This window comes from Nansenia antarctica (genome assembly GCF_963989245.1).
Source record: "Nansenia antarctica genome assembly, chromosome: 1".
Classification (NCBI taxonomy): Eukaryota; Metazoa; Chordata; class Actinopteri; order Argentiniformes; family Microstomatidae; genus Nansenia; species Nansenia antarctica.
In genome coordinates this window covers 29,110,017-29,130,016 of record NC_137674.1, presented here as the reverse complement: position 1 = coordinate 29,130,016, position 20,000 = coordinate 29,110,017, and the positions used below count along the sequence as shown (strand labels likewise).

At 46.0% G+C, this 20,000-nt stretch overlaps 2 protein-coding genes across 2 annotated transcripts in view; one reads left to right on the top strand and one right to left on the bottom strand.

Annotated features, from left to right (window-relative positions):
- Window positions 1-1,830: 1,830 nt before the first annotated feature.
- LOC308173420 (peptidase M20 domain-containing protein 2-like) lies at window positions 1,831-7,697 on the top strand (the record flags this gene model as incomplete). The annotated part of the gene is made up of 7 exons (XM_080548454.1): window positions 1,831-2,277; window positions 3,379-3,527; window positions 5,284-5,426; window positions 6,140-6,294; window positions 6,617-6,743; window positions 6,881-6,988; window positions 7,351-7,697. The coding sequence occupies 7 exons, from the start codon at window positions 1,831-1,833 to the stop codon at window positions 7,695-7,697; spliced, it is 1,476 nt and encodes a 491-aa protein (XP_080404580.1).
- A 1,938-nt stretch (window positions 7,698-9,635) lies between these two features.
- LOC308175955 (gamma-aminobutyric acid receptor subunit rho-1-like) overlaps window positions 9,636-20,000 on the bottom strand; it is a gene marked incomplete at both ends in the record, with an annotated part of 18,331 nt that continues 7,966 nt past the window's right edge. Inside the window, 7 exons of the mRNA XM_080550531.1 lie at window positions 9,636-9,932; window positions 10,921-11,117; window positions 13,686-13,838; window positions 14,852-14,992; window positions 15,594-15,676; window positions 16,952-17,175; window positions 17,506-17,573. Of these exons, the coding sequence (XP_080406657.1) occupies window positions 9,636-9,932; window positions 10,921-11,117; window positions 13,686-13,838; window positions 14,852-14,992; window positions 15,594-15,676; window positions 16,952-17,175; window positions 17,506-17,573 (1,163 nt within the window). The remainder of the gene's footprint in view (window positions 9,933-10,920; window positions 11,118-13,685; window positions 13,839-14,851; window positions 14,993-15,593; window positions 15,677-16,951; window positions 17,176-17,505; window positions 17,574-20,000) is intronic.

The following is a 20,000-nucleotide window of genomic DNA, read 5'->3' as shown; positions in this document are numbered from 1 at the left end:
GTGTGTGTGTGTGTGTGTGTGTGTGTGTGTGTGTGTGTGTGTGTGTGTGTGTCTGTGAGTGTGTCCAATCAAGGACCCCAATTGAAATAAGCCAGTGGCTTTCTTGGGTTTTTATCCTGTTAGTTGACCTTGTATGTAATATGTACTTTCATGTACCTACTTCTGCAAATCTTCTAATAAAGTTTTCAATCAATCAATCAATGTGTGTGGATTCTGTATGTACCTTGCCATGTGAATAGCTGTGCACCGAGAAGAATTGTGGCAGTTATTTTCTTTTCATGTCCTCCAATTAGAGGAAGGTTGGTAGAGGCGGGGGAAGAAAAGGGGACTAGAAATGATGCACACCTAATTCTCTATCAAATCTACCCCTTAAAGGAATCCATAAACACAACGGGTGTGTTCCACCCTCATCACGTAATTGACACACAATGGAGGATGGCACCCCCGTGGCGTAGCGTAGCTCCTGCTGAGTGACAGGCCATGTCAGAGGAGGCACCTCGTGACAAGCTGCTGTGCCATGTTCAACACACCTCCTCCTGTGACTGACAATGACCCCAATTAACCTCACAAACACAGACAGGCATACACACACACGGACAGACACACAGACACATGGACACACAGACACACACACACACACACACACAGATAAACAGAGATAAACAGACATGCACACACGCACACAGACATACAGACACGCAGACACAGACGCACACACACACACCCACACACACACTTTCTCCCTCTCTCTCTCTCTCTCTCTGTCTCGTTCGCTCTCTCTCACACACACCCACTCACCTATCGCACACACACACACACACACACACACACACACACACACACACACACACACACACACAGACACAGACACACTGTGTCAGCTGTAAGGCCTTGTCTTCATTCTTTTCATTCTTTTGGCACTAATTGAGCTTGTTCCACTGGCTCAGATCTCAGATCTACCTCATTGTTTGCTGCCTGAGTGCTTTTATCCAAGTAGGCATGAAAGACACACACACACACACACACACACACACACACACACACACACACACACACACACACTCACACACAGTAGCCATGAAAGACCATCAACAAAGGGATCACTTATTCCTTGCATGCTTTTAATTCCACACAGATTGAAATTTAAATAGAGGTATTATCTTTTTTATATAATAGATGTTGAGAGAAATGTAGCAAAATCCTTAATCCTTAATAGGACTTTTAAGTGCAGTGGGGCTTGTTGCATTCACTTGAATGTATCACTATACTTTGGTTCCCTCTAGTGTTATGGCAGGGAAAGAGACAGACATGGTTTGGATGGTTTTCATTCTATTAGAATACCTTACATTATGAAAGTAGTGGGGACTATGTTAAACATACTTCTCTTCTGTTTTTAAAAAAAATCTGTTTACTATTCTCCTCTTGATGTATTTTTTTAATGCTATATGTAAAACACTTGAATTGTTCCAGTTGTATGAAATGTGCTATACAAATAAATATGCCTAGCCTTGCCTTGACATTTGACATTAAATGTTCTTTTTACATTATAATGAAACTATTCAAATAATCACTGAGCTTGAGACAGATGCAAACATATATGTAGGCACTGTATAGAACTTATTTAATGTATTTTTTTATTTAAGGAGGATGGTTTTGAAAATCTTCAAATGGTAAAAATGATAATCTATTATTCTATGGGCTTCTATTACAACAACATTAGACTACTCCGGCCAGTAGGTGGCGACAAGACACCTCTGTCCTAGTTATTTGTTATTCGGCTAGGCTGGACTGGGAAATCTCCGTTCTAATTTTCGTGCTTGTTCAATTGCTATGGCACAAGGCATCAAATCTCGTGATGAACGCGGGCAATTGAAACAAGACATCCAACTGTGCATAGACAACAATCGAGACAAGCTGTTCGCGTTAAGTCGAGACATATGGAAATGTCCTGAACTCGCGTATGAAGAGAAGAAGTCACACGACACACTCGTCCACTTTTTCTCTGACGACCACGGCTGGAGCGTCGAGAGTCAGTACAATCTGGCAACCGCGTTTCGAGCCACGTGGGGTCCGTCCGGGGGCCAGGACACTGACAGGGGGGCCGGGGGCCAGGACACTGACAGGGTTCTGCATGTGGGCTTTCTATGCGAGTACGACGCGTTGCCAGGTATCGGCCACGCATGTGGACACAACCTCATCGCCGAGGTCGGCGTGGCCGCAGCACTGGGGCTCAAAGGTGCTTTAGAAAGCCAAGCAGGTTGTCCCTTCCGTGCACAGGTAAAAACGGTAGCGCAGTCTACAATACAACAGATCTACAGTTTACAATACAACAGGCCTACAGTCAGGCAATATACCACTGAATGGTCTACTGAGAACACTTCCCCTACATTTCATAAATAGAACAACAACAGTAAAGACCAATGCAGTTCTGTACTGTTGTTGTTATATTTATGAAATGCAGGCTATAAGATAAACCCCAACAAAACCCATTATTGATTGCTCTTCATTTATTGTGTTATCAATTTTGATTGATTGATTGAAAACTTTATTAGAAGATTTGCAGAAGTAGGTACATGAAAGTACATATTACATACAAGGTCAACTAACAGGATAAAAACCCAAGAAAGCCACTGGCTTATTTCAATTGGGGTCCTTGATTCTCAATTCATCGTTACATGTAAGACAGACAAAAAAGCTAGTACTATCTACAAGATAATACAGACAAATAACTATTACTATCTACAAGATAAACACACATCCATCATGGGAAGAACAATACAACAAAACATAAGGTATGTACAGCGGGTAGGACAGGTGGGGACATACACCACAGGTGGGGGCGGGGGACAAAACACAAAGTATGTACAGTGGGTAGTTCGGGTCTTTTAATCTGATTTTTGATTTAGAGGGTCCAGTTACGGATTGCAGCCTCCTGTAAATGTTTTTTGAGAGTGGTTTTGAAGGTGGGCAGTGTTTTGCACTCCTTTAAGATTATAGGAAGGGCGTTCCACATTTTTACTGCATAGTTTGCAAACGAGTTTAACCCCTTGTTTGTGGTGCAACGCGGTTGAACGTGGTTCGTGGAGCTTCCTCTGGTGTTGTATGTGTGGACGTTGTTCACTTTTTGGAAGTATGTTGACAGGTACTTGGGTGTCTTTGTGGTGTAGCGTATCTTGAAGACCAGGCCCAGTGCAAGCTGCTGCACTCTGTCAACTACTCGTAGCCAATCAAGGCTCAAAAAATGAGCAGCGGTTAGATGTGTCCTAGGGTTGAGGCCTAGCAGAAGCCTAACCAGTTTATTTTGGGCTGTCTGGAGTCTTGTTTTAGGGGTTGATGAGTCATGCGTTGTAATTATATTATTCACCTGTTTCCTGTCAGATAACTGTGCTGGGGACCCCAGCCGAGGAGGAGGGAGGGGGGAAGGTGGACCTGCTCCAGGCGGGGGCGTTCCAGGGCATGGACCTGGTCTTCATGGCTCATCCTGCCCAGCAAGACGCTGCCTTCCTGCCCTGTATATCCATCACAGAGTAAGACATTTTTGGCGTTTAGCAGACGCCTTATTCCAAAGCGACTTACAATCAATACATTTGATTAACTTACAATCAATACATTTGATTGAAGTAAGTGAATCATCTGTCCACTAGTCATAGCAGGACTAGTGGACAGATGCTCAGGCCAGGGGCCATTGGCAGTCGTCGTGCTAGAAGAAGGAAGAGTAAGACACTTGATTCATATCAAAATCAAGTTCAGTTTATTTCAAGTTCTGTTTCTGGTTTGTCATTAGGCTACATTGAATGCAAGTACATAATTGAATGGCAGCTCTCAATATCCACATCCACATCATCCACAACAACAACAACAACAACAACAACAACAACAATTAAGCAATATCACACGAGAGGGAGTGCTGTTATACTGAATATCAGCACGGCTGTGATTCGGTCGTAGGTATGAGGCCACAGGCATAACAGCACGACCTAAAGTGTGATATTGCTTTTATCCAATAGTTCTACAGCGCAATTTATTAGTTAACAGTAATAAGTGACAACAGATTATGATTTGTTTGTTTATTTAATCAATTCTTTTGGCTCCGTCAACAAAAAATAGTTCCGCAACTGGACTGTTGCCTAGTAACCTGAACACAAACATCTGCAGGCTAGCTACTTTGTATTAACGGTCATTTCGGAGTGATACATACTGTATATCAGCACTCATGGAATGCCTTTTGTCCAATCAAATGATTTGGTCGGAACTAACTGTTGTATAATAGAATGTAATAAAGAAAGTAAGCAAATTTTTATTTTTATTTTTTATTTTTACAATGAATCCCTAACCCCTTTTCCTCCAACAGCCTCCCTTATTTCATATCCCTCCAGTCGTTTCAGATGGAGCAGAAGTGGCTAGGGGGTAGAAGGGAATCCACGTCAACTATCTGTGTCCCCCCCAAATGAGCATCACTGTAATCCCACCGTCCCCTCAACCCAGCATAAAAAAAAACGGTTTAATCTAGATCAGAATGATCCAGATGTTTGTTTTTTTTGCAATCCAGGATCAGATCTATCTGGCACATTTTGAGTAGTACAGAGATAGAAATCAGTCGACACAATCTGATCCTGGATAGCAGAAACAGAAACGGTGGATAGTGAGTTGGACTGGTGATCAGAGTCGATGAGTCATGAGTTGAAATCCCACCTAGGAACACCACCGCTGGTGCGCCTTTGAGTAAGGCACTTAGCCCTAAATTACTTCAGGGAGAGACTGTCCCTGTAATCTCTAATTGTTCGATAAAAGCGTCTGCTGAATAGCTAAAGTAAGTAAGTAAGTAAAGCTTTATTTATATAGCGCCTTTCGTACATGAAATGCAACTCAAAGCGCTGATGTAAAATGTAAAATGTAAACCGGATCATTCTGTCTTTTTCTTTTGTATTACATTGCGGATACCGATGTTTGTTATTGATTTATTTTGTGTTGTTTCAATATTAAGAAGGGGAAATTATTAGTACTGTGGATACTGTAATTTATGGACTAATTAATGGATTATATCATTTAAGTATTATTGCTCTCACTTGGAAGTGACGGATAGGGGTAGGACATGATAAGCTTAGGCTTCATCCTACTCCCTTGCGAACAGTGATACCTGTACTTTTCGTTATTATTTATTCTTTTTTTTCTTTTTTTAATCATGTTCGAAATAAAGATTCATTCATTCATTCATTCATGTATGTTTTTTGAAACCTCTGGTGTCCTGATGATGAAGCGTCCATCTTGGTTTTTCTCCCCCAGTGTGACGGTGAAGTACCATGGCAGGGCCTCCCACGCTGCGGCCTACCCGTGGGAGGGCGTGAACGCCCTGGACGCTGCCGTGCTGGCCTACACCAACCTCTCTGTCCTCAGGCAGCAGCTGAGGCCTGACTGGAGACTGCACGGTGAGGAAGGAGAGCTCTACACTGTTACATTTCTGGCATTTAGTAGTCGCCTTGATCCAAAGCGACTTACAATAAATACATTTGTCTAAGTAGGTGAATCGACTCTAGACTATCCCATCAGTCATCATAAGAAATAGTCATCTATGCCAAAACCAGGGGCCATTGGCAGTTACAATGCTAGAAGAAGGAAGTGTTATTATTTTATATTTTTCTTCTGGAGATCTGGACCTGGTCTGTTGAGTGTCCAGGGTCCATGGTCCACTGTGTTGTAGTGTTGTGTTGTAGTGTGTTGTGTTGTAGTGTTGTGTTGTGTGATCATCTGTCTATCTATCTGAATGTGGGAAGAACTTCCTTCTAGGAGGACGGTCGACTATTCAGTTCCATTCTGGTCTGTTCAGTCTATTTTCCTTCTATTCTATTTGATTCCACTCCAATCTACTCAATCTACCCATACTTCTTCCTTCTTCTAGCATTGTGACTGCCAATGGCCCCTGGCCCTAGCATACATTACTTCTTCTTGCTATGACTGATGGATAGATGATTCACTTAGTTGTTTTGGATTATATTATTTTCGATTCCATTCTATTCTATTTCATCTATTCTATTCCATTCTATTCTATTCTATTCTATTCCATTCTATTCTTTTATTTTCTGTGCTATTCCATCTATTCATCACCTGTTCTGTGGGTTCACCTGTGTGTGGTCTGTCCCAGGCATCATCAAACATGGAGGGGTGAAGCCCAACATCATCCCAGCCTACACAGAGCTGGAGTTCTACCTGCGGACGCCGCTGGCCTGCGACCTGGCCCTCCTCCAAGCCAAGGCCGAGGCCTGCTTCAGGTCAGCCGCCATGGCAACCGGTTGCCAAGTAAGCAAGCAAGCTAGCAAACAAACAAACAAAACTAACTAACGTTCTTTTTGATTTGCCAATCAAATCATATCATATCGATACGTCCCTTCCTGGGGTGCGGTTCGAACCGGCGACCTATCGATTGCTGGCTGGCCTCTCTGACCTCAAGGCTACCTGCGGCTCTGATGCTCTAAATAGTTGTGTTTTTGTTTGCGGTTTCCTCTTGCCATGTTCCGGCCATGAATAGAACACTAGGTTAGGTACAGTGTGTTCTGGTGCTTCTGTGACTCAATAGAATGCTGTTTCCTCTCCTCTCTCTCTCTCTCTCTGGTGGGGATAGGTGGAGATAATCTATCCGAACCACGCCTACTCCAACATCCTGCCCAACGCCACCCTGGCACGCCTCTATGAAGAGAACGGCAGGGCTCTGGGCGTTCACTTTGAAGACATGCCCAAGAACTTCTCTGGTGAGGAGGAAAGTGTTTCTGGAGTGAAGTGAAAGAGAGTAGTAATACAGTCAGTGATGCGTATTGCAAATAGGGAGTTTTCAAATAATTAATCGATCGATTGATTGATTGATTGGGTATTGTCTTTGTCGTGGCAGGTTCCACCGACTTCGGGAACGTGTCCCTTGTCGTCCCTGGGATTCACCCGTTCTTCTACATCGGCTCTGAGGCCCTGAACCACACGGAGGAGTACACCACTGCTGCAGGTAGGCACTTAACACTACAACAGCCGTGTCTATTTTACCTACTAATATAGCTGCCTTGGGGGTCAAATAGACCCCCTTTTTAGAATGTAAATCTGCTATTTACACAGAGATCACTAGAGGGCGTTCTTTTTTTTAGCCTGCGTGTGCCCAACTACATTTAGTTGTCTCAGTACTTGCGCTCTGTTCAATGACAATAAAGTAGAATCTTAATATAATCTTAGTAACAAGCAAACAAAGTTTAATTTGCCAATCCACCGTCAAATGAACTGTTTGGAATGTGGTATTTTCTGCACCCCTGCCCCCAATCCCTCTACATCCTCCTCCTACTCCTCCTCTGGCTCCTCCTCCTCCGGCTCCTCCAGGTGCGCAGAAGGCCCAGTTCTTCGCCCTGCGGACGGCCAAGGCCCTGGCCATGACAGCTGTGGACGTGCTGTGCTGCCCTGAGGTGCTGCGGAGCGTCAGAAAGGACTTCACTGAAGCCAGGCTGAAACAGGGGGCGGGGCTGGAAGAGGAGGCGGGGCTGAAAGAGGAGGCGGGGCTGAAGCAGGGGGCGGAGCTGAAACAGGAGGCAGGGCTGAAACAGGAGGCAGGTCTGAAACAGGAGGCGGGGCTGAAACAGGAGGCGGGTCTGAAACAGGAGGCGGGGCTGAAACAGGGGGCGGGGCTGAAACAGGAGGCAGGGCTGAAGGGCAGCGGCAGTGACACGTAAACAGACCATGATCATGATGAGGAAGTGTGACAAATGACCTCCAATCAGAAGCCGCCTTCAGAAGCTGTCTTAAAAACTGACATTCTTGGTTTGGTTTTTCCATATATGACTGATACAGTGGTACTGTAGTTTGACTGATAATAGCAGTGTATTTGATTGATGAGTATATACTGATAATTCAATAGGATGACCTATTTGTTAAAACAATTCAGTAAGCACTATTGCACATTGCGTAATATAAACAGTAATATATTGATTTTGTATTTAGACTGATCCTCTTGTTTAATCCCTTGCAGTAACTTGAAACACTTGTTCAGATACAATAAATTGTTCTCTCTTTCTCAGAAAACATAACATTTATTTATAATAACCAATCATAACATAGCTGTGTTGAGTGATGACACTCATATAGACGCGTGCTTAGAGTTGTGATTCTCACAGTACTGTAAGATCATCCTGAAGAGGCTATCTACCAGATAATTTATTAACAGTATCAAAATATTATTTTATATATATGCTACATAGATTTAAAAAATACAATGCTAAAGGCTAACAGCTAATACAGTGAATCTCAAGGCCCCACTACTACAGGATATACGTTTAAAAGTATAAGCTTCAAAAGTATAAAAAGTGAATTGTGTGGAGAAAGAAGTTGAGTTTATGTAATCTGTTTGCATTTGATTAAACTTTAGAACTTGAATAACATCTGTTGTGTGTTGTGTCTTATTAGGTCAAACCCTCAGTGCCATCTGTGTACATGTAACAGAAAGTGTTTCTCGACAGCAAATAAATAGTTGTTAATTGCATGTATATAAATAGCAGAAGCAACAGATTTAGTATCATCTACGTCATGGGTATACAGTTTACTACAGTACAGAACTGCAAATACAAAAAAAAGAAAGAAATCATGACGATATTACCTGACAATCAGGTGTTAGATTTTAGGAGGGGATTGGGGGAATAATTTTTTACATTTTACATTTTAACCATTTAGCAGACGCTTTTATCTGAAGCGATTTATAATTAGAGATTACAGGGACAGTCTCCCTGGAGTAATTTAGGGCTAAGTGCCTTACTCAAGGGCACACTAGTGGTGGTGGTATTCCCAGGAGGGATTTGAACTCATGATCACCAGTCCAACTCACTAGGCCACTACTACTCCCTCCCTATATCCTACAACGGTCTTAGATAGCTTCCATAAATCTTACTTACAACAACAGCTACATTATACAACTAGACTTGCTGGTGCGGCCTATCCTGTCTATGATGTATATCTGGCACAGATATTTAGTTTCATTTCCATTATAACAGAGAGGTCCTATATGATGTAAGCCAATATATACCTCACACTTCCCAGCAATGGATAGACACCTCACACCTGAATCTACCTTCAGGTCAGGTAGAGATTGTCCCTCTGCAAACGTTTCACGATCCAAAGCCCTATTATTTACAAACAGATCCCACATATCCCAGTGGAAATGAACGACAAGTCCATGTATGACTTCTTTTCTTGAACACACATTGAAAAGAACATACAGTACAGTATTTAAACAGGTCCATTAAGAGGCTGGGTCCAGAAGGCAATGTTCACCTTGCATTTTATGAGCAGTATCTCAGTCTCTCTCTCTCTCCCTGTCTTTTTCTCTCTCTCATTCTCCATGTCTCTCCCTATCTCTCCCTTTCTCTCTCGATACGCTCAAAGACAAAAATAAGAAGCACGTCTTCTCTCTCCATGGCCAGCCCCACGGTTCCCTGCTAGTGGAGTCCGGTTGCTCTCAGCAGAGGTGGGTGTGTCGGCGGACAGTGCACAGTGTCCGTCCTCTCCCATAGCCACAAAGATCCTGATTATTGAAACTCCCTTTATGCTGGGCAGGGAGGGCGTGGGTGCGGTGGACAGTGGACTGTGTCCTCCCACCACCAGGTGGCGGCAGGGGGGGGCTATGAGTAGATGGACCAGTAGATGATGTTGAAGAGGGCGTAGGAGCCGGGGAAGATGACCCGTGAGTATTTGTCTATGGCGTGGGTGTCTATCCAGATGTTGACGTAAGGCCGGGTGTTCTTCAGCTGGCACGAGATCTGGGGGTCCCCCAGGGCCACCTGGGCCAGCATCCTGTGGCCGTCCCGGCCCCCCCCGTTCTCCGGCATCCCGTACCCCTCCATGTTGCTGGTGTAGCCGGTGATCTGGGGGTCACACATCATCTCTTCGGGGTTACCGATGCCACAGGTGCACGGCATCTGCAGAGGGAGAGGGAGGAGGGTGGAGAGACGGGTGAGAGAAGGGGGGAAGGGAGAGGGGGGAGACGGGTGCAGGGGTGGGGTGTGGAGGGAGGGAAGGGTGGAGGGGAGAGGGGGTAGACGAGTGCAGGGGTGGGTTGAAGGAGAGGGGGGGGAGTGTGGAGAGAGGGGTGAAGGGGAGAGATGGGTGGAGGGGTGGGGAAGGAGTTTGGGGAGACGGGTGGAGGGGGGTCGTGAAAAGAAAAGAAAAGACTAAAAAAGTTTAGTTGAAGAGCAAGCCTGACAGGCTGCAGTAGATGAAGTAGTCTCAACGGCAGAGCGTGTCGTGATGAGAGAAGCTTTGGTGGGGTTGTGCGAGTTTAAAATATCCCTCCTCAGGCTATATGGTTCAGCTCCATATGGCACTACATTCACTGCATTCGTCAACTGGGGAAATTAGTATGCGAGCAAAATGGTGCACCAGATGCAGCCCTAAAAATAAATAACAGCAGACTGCACAGCTGATGGTTAGATGACCCCGGGACTTGTAGTCATCTATACTATGATCAGATATCCCCTTAAGAGCCGTGGTTCAGGGGAGGCTGGTGGAGGTAGAAATCGGAGGACAGGAATGGTGCAGGAATGGAGAGGGAGAATGGAGGTAGAAATCTGAGGATGGGCTTGTTGTAATGCATGGAATCACACATGTTTGATTCCTCATTTCCATTCCTGCAGTACAATGAGTCCGTCCTCCGATTTCTACCTCCACCAGCCTCCCCTGGTACAGTGGTACTGTTTAACATGGTAGTGTGACTTGTGGTTTGTAAATGAGTATTGAAAAGTGCTCGCACTTAATGAATTATAACTTTGTCAAACAAAACTCTGAATATGCACAACTTGGCTATCAACCTACAGTTACAAAGCAATAAAGCACACAGTCAATGACAAGCAGGTAATGATTAGATGAAAAAAAAAGAAAAAAGAAAAGAGAAGATGAAACCAATCTTACCCTATCTCTCAGTTTCCTCTCTTTCCGCTCCTGTACGGTGGAGAGGTAGTTGACTGCGGCGTACTCGATCACGGACAGGAAGACGAACACAAAACTGACCCACAGGTAGATGTCCACAGCCTTGATGTAGGAGACCCGGGGCATGGACGCGTTGACGCCCGTGATGATGGTGGACATGGTGAGCACCGTGGTGATGCCTGGGCACAGACAGACAGACAGACAGACAGACAGGCAGACAGACAGGCAGGCAGACAGGCAGACAGAGAGACAGACAGGCAGGCAGACAGACAGACAGGCAGACACACAGACAGACAGACACACAGACAGACAGCCATCAGGGAGGAACCGTAGGTACTGTAGGAGAGGAGGCTGGTGGAGGTAGAAATTGGGACGACAGGCTCATTGTAATGCATGGGACGGAGTGAGGAATGGTATCAAACACATTTTGTTCCATGCATTACAATGAGCCCATCCTCAGATTTCTACCTCCACCAGCCTCCCCTGTCTCCTACCTAGAGGAACCCCAGAGGAACCCTGTCCTACCCAGAGGAACCCTGTCCTACCTAGAGGAACCCTGTCCTACCCAGAGGAACCCTGTCCTACCCAGAGGAACCCTGTCCTACCTAGAGGAACCCTGTCCTACCTAGAGGAACCCTGTCCTACCTAGAGGAACCCTGTCCTACCTAGAGGAACCCCAGAGGAACCCTGTCCTACCCAGAGGAACCCCAGTGGAACCCTGTCCTACCTAGAGGAACCCTGTCCTACCCAGAGGAACCCCAGAGGAACCCTGTCCTACCCAGAGGAACCCTGTCCTACCTAGAGGAACCCTGTCCTACCCAGAGGAACCCTGTCCTACCCAGAGGAACCCTGTCCTACCTAGAGGAACCCTGTCCTACCTAGAGGAACCCTGTCCTACCTAGAGGAACCCTGTCCTACCTAGAGGAACCCCAGAGGAACCCTGTCCTACCCAGAGGAACCCCAGTGGAACCCTGTCCTACCTAGAGGAACCCTGTCCTACCCAGAGGAACCCCAGAGGAACCCTGTCCTACCCAGAGGAACCCTGTCCTACCTAGAGGAACCCTGTCCTACCCAGAGGAACCCTGTCCTACCCAGAGGAACCCTGTCCTACCCAGAGGAACCCTGACCTACCCAGAGGAACCCTGTCCTACCCAGAGGAACCCTGACCTACCCAGAGGAACCCTGACCTACCTAGAGGAACCCTGTCCTACCTAGAGGAACCCCAGAAGAACCCTGACCTACCTAGAGGAACCCTAGTGGAACCCTGTCCTACCTAGAGGAACCCTAGAGGAACCCTGTCCTACCTAGAGGAACCCCAGAGGAACCCTGACCTACCTAGAGGAACCCCAGAGGAACCCTGACCTACCCAGAGGAACCCTGTCCTACCTAGAGGAACCCTGGAGGAACCCTGTCCTACCTAGAGGAACCCTAGTGGAACCCTGTCCTACCTAGAGGAACCCTGTCCTACCTAGAGGAACCCCAGAGGAACCCTGTCCTACCTAGAGGAACCCCAGAGGAACCCTGACCTACCCAGAGGAACCCTGTCCTACCTAGAGGAACCCTGGAGGAACCCTGTCCTACCTAGAGGAACCCTAGTGGAACCCTGTCCTACCTAGAGGAACCCTGTCCTACCTAGAGGAACCCTGTCCTACCTAGAGGAACCCTGTCCTACCTAGAGGAGCCCTGTCCTACCTAGAGGAACCCTGTCCTACCTAGAGGAACCCTGTCCTACCTAGAGGAACCCCAGAGGAACCCTGTCCTACCTAGAGGAACCCTGTCCTACCTAGAGGAACCCCAGAGGAACCCTGACCTACCCAGAGGAACCCTGTCCTACCTAGAGGAACCCTAGAGGAACCCTGTCCTACCTAGAGGAACCCCAGAGGAACCCTGACCTACCCAGAGGAACCCTGACCTACCCAGAGGAACCCTGTCCTACCTAGAGGAACCCTAGAGGAACCCTGTCCTACCTAGAGGAACCCTAGTGGAACCCTGTCCTACCTAGAGGAACCCCAGAGGAACCCTGACCTACCTAGAGGAACCCCAGAGGAACCCTGACCTACCTAGAGGAACCCTGTCCTACCTAGAGGAACCCTGTCCTACCTAGAGGAACCCTGTCCTACCCAGAGGAACCCTGTCCTACCCAGAGGAACCCCAGAGGAACCCTGACCTACCCAGAGGAACCCCAGAGGAACCCTGTCCTACCCAGAGGAACCCTGACCTACCCAGAGGAACCCCAGAGGAACCCTCTCCTACCTAGATGAACCCTAGAGGAACCCTAGTGGAACCCTGTCCTACCTAGAGGAACCCCAGAGGAACCCTGTCCTACCTAGAGGAACCCCAGAGGAACCCTGTCCTACCTAGAGGAACCCCAGAGGAACCCTGACCTACCTAGAGGAACCCTAGTGGAACCCTGTCCTACCTAGAGGAACCCCAGAGGAACCCTGACCTACCTAGAGGAACCCCAGAGGAACCCTGTCCTACCCAGAGGAACCCTGTCCTACCCAGAGGAACCCTGTCCTACCCAGAGGAACCCTGTCCTACCCAGAGGAACCCTGTCCTACCCAGAGGAACCCTGTCCTACCTAGCGGAACCCTAGAAGAACCCTCTCCTACCTAGAGGAACCCTAGTGGAACCCTGTCCTACCTAGCGGAACCCTAGAGGAACCCTGTCCTACCTAGATGAACCCTAGAGGAACCCTAGTGGAACCCTGTCCTACCTAGCGGAACCCTAGTGGAACCCTCTCCTACCTAGAGGAACCCTAGCAGGAACGGCCCGGCGGTCGATCCAGAAGGACACCCAGGACAGCATGACCATCAGGGTGGCAGGGAAGTAGGTCTGCAGCAGGAAGAAGAAGATGTGCCGTCGCAGCGTGAAGTGGATGTACAGACGGTTGTACCAGCCTATTAGGAAGGAGCAGACCATAGATGTCATAAACAGATGGCTGTAACAGCCTATCAGGACGGAGCACACCATAGATGTCACAAACAGATGGTTGTACCAGCCTATCAGGAAGGAGCAGACCGTAGATGTCATAAACAGACGGTTGTACTAGCCAATAGGAAGAGGAACAGACCATAGATGTCAGAAACAGACAGCTGGACCAGCCAATAGAAAGAGGAAAAGACTATACCTATCATAAACAGACGGCTCTACCAGCCAATAGGAAGAGGAACAGACCAGACCATAGCTGTCATAAACAAACGGCTGGACCAGCCTATCAGGAAGGATTAAGAAACTTCGTAGAAAAAAATGAGTTCTGAAAGGGTTCTTTATTTGTCTCCATAGGAGGCAAATTGTCTCCTTTTTAAGAGCCCAAAAACGGGCTCCATTTTAACGATTTTGTGTTCCATTTAGAACTATTTTGGGTTCCATTTAGAACCTTCTGTGAAAAGGGTTCTATGTGGAACCAAAGGGGGTCGACATCTAACCCAAAAAGGTTCTATGCTTTTTGTGTATCATAAACAGATGCAATCAATTTCTCACATTTTCTAACCTCATAGTGTAATACTCAATAACAATGTTGCAAGTTTTCACTCAACATGTTTCTGAAATGTGTGACATTAGTGTCCTCAGTGCAAACGGGCAGACACATATGTGACACAAGTGTTACATAAATTGAGAGAGAGAGAGAGGGAGAGAGAGTCAGCCTGGGGGATGTTAATTCATGTTAATTCATCCTGGAGTATTGACACTATGATGTTTCTTTCAGATGTCTATTTTTATGGCTTTTGTATTTTTTATATTTTCTTCTATCTTCTTTTATTATTATTCAGTTGTCACTTTATTTTGTTGCTATTGTGTTCTATCTAAATGTGTTACGATTGTGTAATATTGTAATGCGTTTCCGTAATCTATCCATTAATCTGTGTGACACAGTGCAGCTGTAGAGAGATGGCGGTCAGGCCTGCTGTACCCGTGCTGCTGTAGAACGCTAGCTTGGTGGTGGTGTGGAACTTCTGGATCAGGAACTGAGACAGAGATATCCTCTCGTCCGTGTTCAGGGAATCGTTGCCTTTCTTCCAGTAGAGCATCAGATCATCGTCTGTGTATGCGTCTGCGGAGAGAACGTTCAAGAAACACCGATCAATATCTTATCATCAATCAACACGATTTGAATTAATTTATTTATGTGTTCATTCGACAGATTTAAAATACATATAGATTTTTTTTTAAAGCATCGAGGATTAAAAAACACAATAAATTCTACTGACTTATTTTCATTGGGGTCCTTTATAAAATATGATCAGATATTGTGATACTGTTTAATGTGGTAGTAAGTTGTATGGTTGTTCAAGTGTGGTTTTGGAATGTGGTTCCAGTCCTGTCCTGTCCTGTCCCATCCTGTCCCCTTCCTGTCCTGTCCTGTCCTGTCCCATCCTGTCCCCTTCCTGTCCCCTTCCTGTCCTGTCCTGTCCTGTCCTGTGCTGTCCTGTCCTGTCTTGTCCTGTCCTGTCCTGTCCAGTCCTGTCCCATCCTGTCCCCTTCCTGTCCCCTTCCTGTCCTGTCCTGTCCTGTCCTGTCCTGTCCTGTCCTGTCCTGTCCTGTCCTGTTCTGTCCCATCCTGTCCCCTTCCTGTCCTGTCCTCTCCTGTCCTGCCCTGCCCTTCGCTCTCCTCCCCTCTCCTCTCCCTGAGTTCTAGGTTGAGAAGGACTCACAGCTCTCTATCTCCAGCGAGCAGGTCTGTGTGTCCAGCGGGAAGCGACTGAGGTCCATGTTGCACATGGCCGTGACTGTGACTCTGGAGAAACAACAAGGGAAATCAGGGATCAGTTCTGTCTGGCCGGAGTTCAGAGTCCGAAACGGACACTTATGGTTCTACTGTGATTCACTTTGGGCTGGTTTCCCGGGCGCAGATTAAGTCTAGTTCCGGATCCAATACCATTTTCGAAAATACATTCCAGTTAAGGATTAGGCTTAATCTGTGTTCAGGAATCCAGCCATTTGAGTTCAGTTTGATTCCCTTTCAGTGTACAAGGGTAGCTGTAAAAATGAGCTCACTTGAATATCCAATAAATTAAACAACAAACATTTCAATCATTGAACTTGCAGTGGGTTCTCATTAGGGACTGAGACAGGGATTACATTCAAGTTAATGAAAAAACATGTCACTGCCAAAGGAAATTAAGAGAGTTAGTCTTCCATGCCAGAGAGCCACAGAGGGCTGTGGAGAGAGACGGTGGAGGGGGGAGGTGCTGAAGGGAGAACGAAGTGTGCACTTGTACATTTCTCCACATATGTACCATATGTATTTATGAGCAAAGCATTGGTTTCCTCCACCACTCTTACCCCTGTCCATTCCATTACAAAACCATATGTGGAAATACAGAAGTCCACACTTCTGAATACAAAAGTCCACACTTTGAATATAAAAGTCCACACTACTGAATACAAAAGTCCACACTTCTGAATACAAAAGTCCACACTACTGAATACAAAAGTCCACACTTCTGAATACAAAAGTCCACACTTTGAATACTAAAGTCCACACTTTGAATACAAAAGTCCACACTTTGAATACTAAAGTCCACACTTTGAATACAAAAGTCCACACTTTGAATACTAAAGTCCACACTTTGAATACTTAAGTCCACACTTTGAATACTAAAGTCCACACTTTGAATACTAAAGTCCACACTTTGAATACTAAAGTCCACACTTTGAATACTAAAGTCCACACTTTGAATACTAAAGTCCTCAGACGTTACCTGAGGTTGTAGAGGAGGTTACCTGAGGTTGTAGAGGAGGTTACCTGAGGTTGTAGAGGAGGTTACCTGAGGTTGTAGAGGAGGTTACCTGAGGTTGTAGAGGAGGTTACCTGAGGTTGTAGAGGAGGTTACCTGAGGTTGTTGAGAATGTTACCTGAGGTTGTAGCGGAGGTTACCTGAGGTTGTAGAGGAGGTTACCTGAGGTTGTAGAGAAGGTTACCTGAGGTTGTAGCGGAGGTTACCTGAGGTTGTAGAGGAGGTTACCTGAGGTTGTAGAGGAGGTTACCTAAGGTTGTAGAGGACGTTACCTGAGGCTGTAGAGGACGTTGCCGTCGGGGTAGACCCTCAACATGACATTGTCCGTGGTGGTGTCATGGATGAAGGACCTCTTGGAGTGGACAAAGAACATGTCAGGAACCCAGATCTTCTTCACCAGGCGACTGTCGAAGGTCATGCTCTGGTTGTTGGTGCTGGGGAAGGACAGGCGCTCGTCTTTCCAGTAGTGCCTGATGTAGAGGGTCATGGTGAAGTCCTGGAACACAAGGTTGTGGGTTCAAATCCCACCGGGATCATATATAAAAAACCATTGATGCGCTCAATTGACTTGTTCTGGATATCAGGGGAGGCTGGTGGAGGTAGAAATCGGAGGATGGGCTCAATGTAATACATGGAAGGAAGGAAGGGTGTCATGTAACATGTGATTCCATGCATTACAATGAGCCCGGCCTCTGATTTCTACCACCACCAGCCTCATATGATGGCTTGTCATATTAAAACAGGGAGGAAAGCGTTTTTTTCTGGAGTTTGGGGAGAAAAGATCATCGCCACTAACACGTAACCAAGACAACCATGTCCTGCTTACCATGTCCACTTCTGAGATCGTGTCGAGACTTTCAACCTGAACATCCACCCCAACTGGAATCGGGGGTCCTGAAATGATATAAAGCCATGTCAGTCATTCTGCTATTTAAGATTCTCAGACACTCAGGAATACACTACAGCAGTGGAGGCTGGTGGAGGTAGAAATCTGAGGACGGCTCAATGTAATGCATGGAATGGAATGAGGAGTTTGATACCATTCCTCACACATTCCATTCCATGCATTACAATGAGCCCATCCTCTGATTTCTACATCCACCAGCCTCCACTATATGACAGTATATATTCTTGCAATCATCAGAATTGGTGTTGACACCTGCGCAATTACAGTAAAACACAGACTAGATACTGTCCAGGCCAGTATAATGATGTGATGGTAGAACATTATTAAAAAAAAAAAACTTCACTATCGCACAGAATATCAGATGTACAGTATTGTTGTAGTCAGTTGAACACACAGTGAGTTGGATAGTTTCTCTGATGAGGTTTCAAGTTTCAAGTTTCAAGTTTATTGTTACGTCACATTACACAAGTGTAAGAGAGTAACATTTTTAGACTTTGGTTCCTGACATTGCAGCACAAGACATAAGGCAAGAGGCATAATTCAGGATAAAAAACGTACAGTTTAGTACAGGACATAAGTGACCAAAAATAATACGATGGGATATAGTTAGCAGTATCCGGACAATTTGCAGACAATAAGGCAGTAGGCATAATACAAGATAAAAGTGAGTTAGTACAGGTAAGACAGGATACAATAGTGGTGCAACTAGTAACAATAGATAGTTCAGTAGTAAAGTGGCTGAGGGCTTAAGATTTACGTAGAACATGCACTGCAGCACCATCATGTAAACAGTGTGACGCACAGAGCCGGAGAGGATAGGATGGATTTGCGTGTGGTGCCACGGCATGCCGCACTGGGACTCTATTTTTGACCTATTTTAGCCTTTACTCTCTCCACCCCCTCCCTCTCTCTCTCTGTCCATCATCATCCTCCTGCGTAGTGCTGCCTACAGATGTCCAATTAGGTCACAAAGGATCAAAGTTAGAAACATCTGGACTGAGTCCATTCATCAGACAACAGACTACAATCTTCACAATCCCAGCTGGTATTATGGCGTCCCCAAAGTGTAAATAGAGAACTGAAACACGCAACAAACATTAACGTCAAAACACATTGACAGCTCTCTCTCTCTCTCTCTCTTTCTCTCTGTTTCTCTCTCTCTCTGTTTCTCTCTCTCTCTCTCTCTCTCTCTCTCTCTCTCTCTCTCTCTCTCTCTCTCTCTCTCTCTCTCTCTCTAATACAACAGAGCTATGTTTGCTGATAATCCCGGCCCCACAGAGACCACAGGGATGTCTGTCATCGAAATCCCTTACCCACTCAACGTGGCACCGGGTACTGTTGGTGCAGTTCTCTGTTGACACAGAGAACAGTGTGGGACGGGGGGAAAGCATGCACAGCTTGTGCTGTTGTTGGTGGGTTACTAATGATCCAGAGAGCTCAGCTTATAGAGGCCATTTTCACCAAAGCCCATCGGTCGGTCATTGGTCGGTCACCGATCCTTTGTGGCTGTCCGGCTGACCTCAATGTCTGGACTCGGTAAAAAGATGACTTAGCATTTGGCGCGTTATCCCTGTTTGACTTGTGATGATTAGTGTGTTTTTGATTGGAGTAACTCCAATAAATATCACAAAGAATACATGGCCCACATCCATGGCACACATTCTGAGTGATTTGAGTGATTACCCCTTCCCGGAACCTGCTGTCCGCAGACTGCTATCCACCCCCCGCACCAACCTACGGACCTTTGGGGACAGAGCCTTCAGCGTGGCCGCACCTACTCTCTGGAACTCCCTCCTCATAGTTATCCGCAACGCCCCTACCCTGGACTCCTTCAAATTAGCCCTCAAAACACATCTGTTCACCAAGGCCTTTGGCCCCTAGTCAATGTTTCAGTTTTGCTTTGTTTGTTTTCTGTTTTGTCTGTCTGATCATTTCCCTTAGAATTGTAAAGTGTCCTTGGGTTTTTTGAAAGGCGCTATAGAAATTAAAGTGATTATTATTATTATTATTATTATTATTATTTAATTGCTACCTACAGTCAGTACTCAAGTTGTAAAAGAAAATCAGGGGGGATGGTGGATTTTATCATATGGGGACAATGTTTGCATCCCCACAGCGTCAGTGACTTCAGTGTCAGTGACTTCAGTGTCAGTGACTTCAGTGTCAGTAACTTCAGTGTCAGTAACTTCAGCGTCAGTGACTTCAGTGTCAGTAACTTCAGCGTCAGTGACTTGGTAAAAATGTCATTGCATGTGTGCGTGCCCCTTCCCTCGCCCACAGTATTTTACTCAATATGCGCAAAACTAAATGTTGAAATAGCAGTAATACCACGTTCATTGATAAAATGACACAAGGGATGGAAAGGAGGGATGGCAGTTTTAGAAGGGGGATGATTTTGACTGTTTTTATTTCAG